The sequence below is a fragment of the Trachymyrmex septentrionalis genome, unplaced genomic scaffold, assembly GCF_001594115.1.
Source record: "Trachymyrmex septentrionalis isolate Tsep2-gDNA-1 unplaced genomic scaffold, Tsep1.0 scaffold87, whole genome shotgun sequence".
Taxonomy (NCBI): Eukaryota; Metazoa; Arthropoda; class Insecta; order Hymenoptera; family Formicidae; genus Trachymyrmex; species Trachymyrmex septentrionalis.
In genome coordinates this window covers 2,132,899-2,134,757 of record NW_017306059.1, presented here as the reverse complement: position 1 = coordinate 2,134,757, position 1,859 = coordinate 2,132,899, and the positions used below count along the sequence as shown (strand labels likewise).

Below are 1,859 nucleotides of genomic sequence, written 5' to 3'. Positions count from 1 at the left end.
TATCATATACATTAAAATTTTCAATTTAAATTTATATTTATTAAATAAATATGCATTAAAAGCATTATATATGTATATTTTATAATGATTTTAAGATCGCAACGCATCACGATATGACGATGAACATTTTATGAGTTCTCGCTTGTGTACTAACAAGCATCTTGCGAAACTTGACGAATTAGTATGGTTTCAAGAAAATGCAAAATTATATACTATATATCCTCAAGTATGTATAATATGGCAAATATATTTCTTATATTTATAAAAATGAAACTATATAAAATTGACGATTATTATTTTATCAGCAAAAAGTTGATATATCCGACTGGCTGAGTTATCCAAGTGGAAAGTCGTTTCCCCTGTATGCGAGTAACTGTTGTCAGATTTCAAGCAAATCTGACCTCAAGATGCATATTCTTGTCGAAGTTGATATGGAAACTTATAGATCTCGGGCCTCAACAGTCTCTGCAAAAGTACAATGCTCAAGTCTTTAATTATATGTTATACATTCTGTGCTCTATTGTTATACATTCTGCATGTATAATTTATGTAAGCTTTGAAACTATTATTATTTTGTGACTAATTGCAAGTCAATTTATCATGTTCTACTTATATATATTATTTTACAGCTTGAGGATTATGGTCTAATCATGGCATGGACAACATCAGATACGAATATGAGCTTTATTTTAGAAACAGATATAGAACATATTACGAGCTTAATAACTGGAATCATGCAAGGACAATATTGTATTAATCATGGCTTATGTTTAACACGTGTTCAATGTATATATTATTCTTGCATCTTGAAATGTTACATATTTCAATAACTTGGTATTTATTTGCTTCATTTTACTTTATTTTTTTAGCTGTTTTAGTATCAGGAAAACCGTATATTTATAATGATACTGGACATCTTGGCCCACCACCAAATAAAAGTAAGTTATAATGATTCAACTCTTGTATTTATTGTAATATATCTTTTAACGTGTGAAATGTATACTTTTACAGATAGTTTTTATGCAAAGTGCGAAGCAGCTCGAGTATCTTCCCAGAAAAATAAGCCTAAAGGAATTATATGTGGTGTGAGTGTACGATCACAAGATAAAAATGTGAATGCTGAAGCATTTACGGAAGACTTCTATGTAACAAGTAAGAAAGATATACCAGCATTATGCATAATTGTCTCTAAAAATTTTTGTAAGTATATACTTTTAATTTTATATCTTTTAGATGTTAAATCATCTAATTCGGCACCAGCAACATGTAATTCGTCACCAACTGATGAACGTATAGGAGGATTAGTAAAAAATCCATATAATAGAGCATTACCAAGCGACGTGCTTCTTGCCGCTACTGGAGGATACAAACCTGATTTAACTAAAATTTATTTACCTGAAAACATGGAGAAAAAAGACAATACTAATGAAGAAGTTGAAAATATTGATCAAAGCAAGTCTACTAAAGAAGCAACTTGCAAGTGAGTATAATCTATCTAAAAATAATAAAAAGGGTATATAATATTTAATGATTACTGTATTTATATTTATGTAATGAACAATAAAAGAATAAAATTGTTTGTATTATATTAATTTACAGAAATTCTGAATTGGAAGTAGGGGAAATTCTCAGTAAGGTGATTAAACCACCAAATGTTCTCGTCTGTGCAGATACTCTAGGTGCGACCGACAATTTAGAAAATTTATTATCAAAAGTGCTAGAGCGAGATAGGTATATTATGTTAAGTTTTATATTATATTAGGATCTATAAGTTTGTCAGTAAGTTGTGTCAAAACATAATAAATTTTAACAATTTGCTTCTGCAGATAATTAAGTTATTTATTTCATTAATTATTAGT

At 28.6% G+C, this 1,859-nt stretch overlaps 1 protein-coding gene across 6 annotated transcripts in view; it reads left to right on the top strand.

Moving 5' to 3' along the window:
- LOC108755264 (biotin--protein ligase) overlaps positions 1-1,859 on the top strand; it is an 11,232-nt gene that overhangs the window by 1,106 nt on the left and 8,267 nt on the right. For 4 of the 6 annotated variants that reach the window (XM_018498174.1, XM_018498171.1, XM_018498173.1 and 1 more), the window contains 6 exons: positions 96-226; positions 306-473; positions 630-786; positions 870-938; positions 1,012-1,480; positions 1,600-1,731. In XM_018498174.1, the coding sequence (XP_018353676.1) occupies positions 96-226; positions 306-473; positions 630-786; positions 870-938; positions 1,012-1,480; positions 1,600-1,731 (1,126 nt within the window). The other 2 variants (XM_018498175.1, XM_018498176.1) reach the window with 2 other exon arrangements.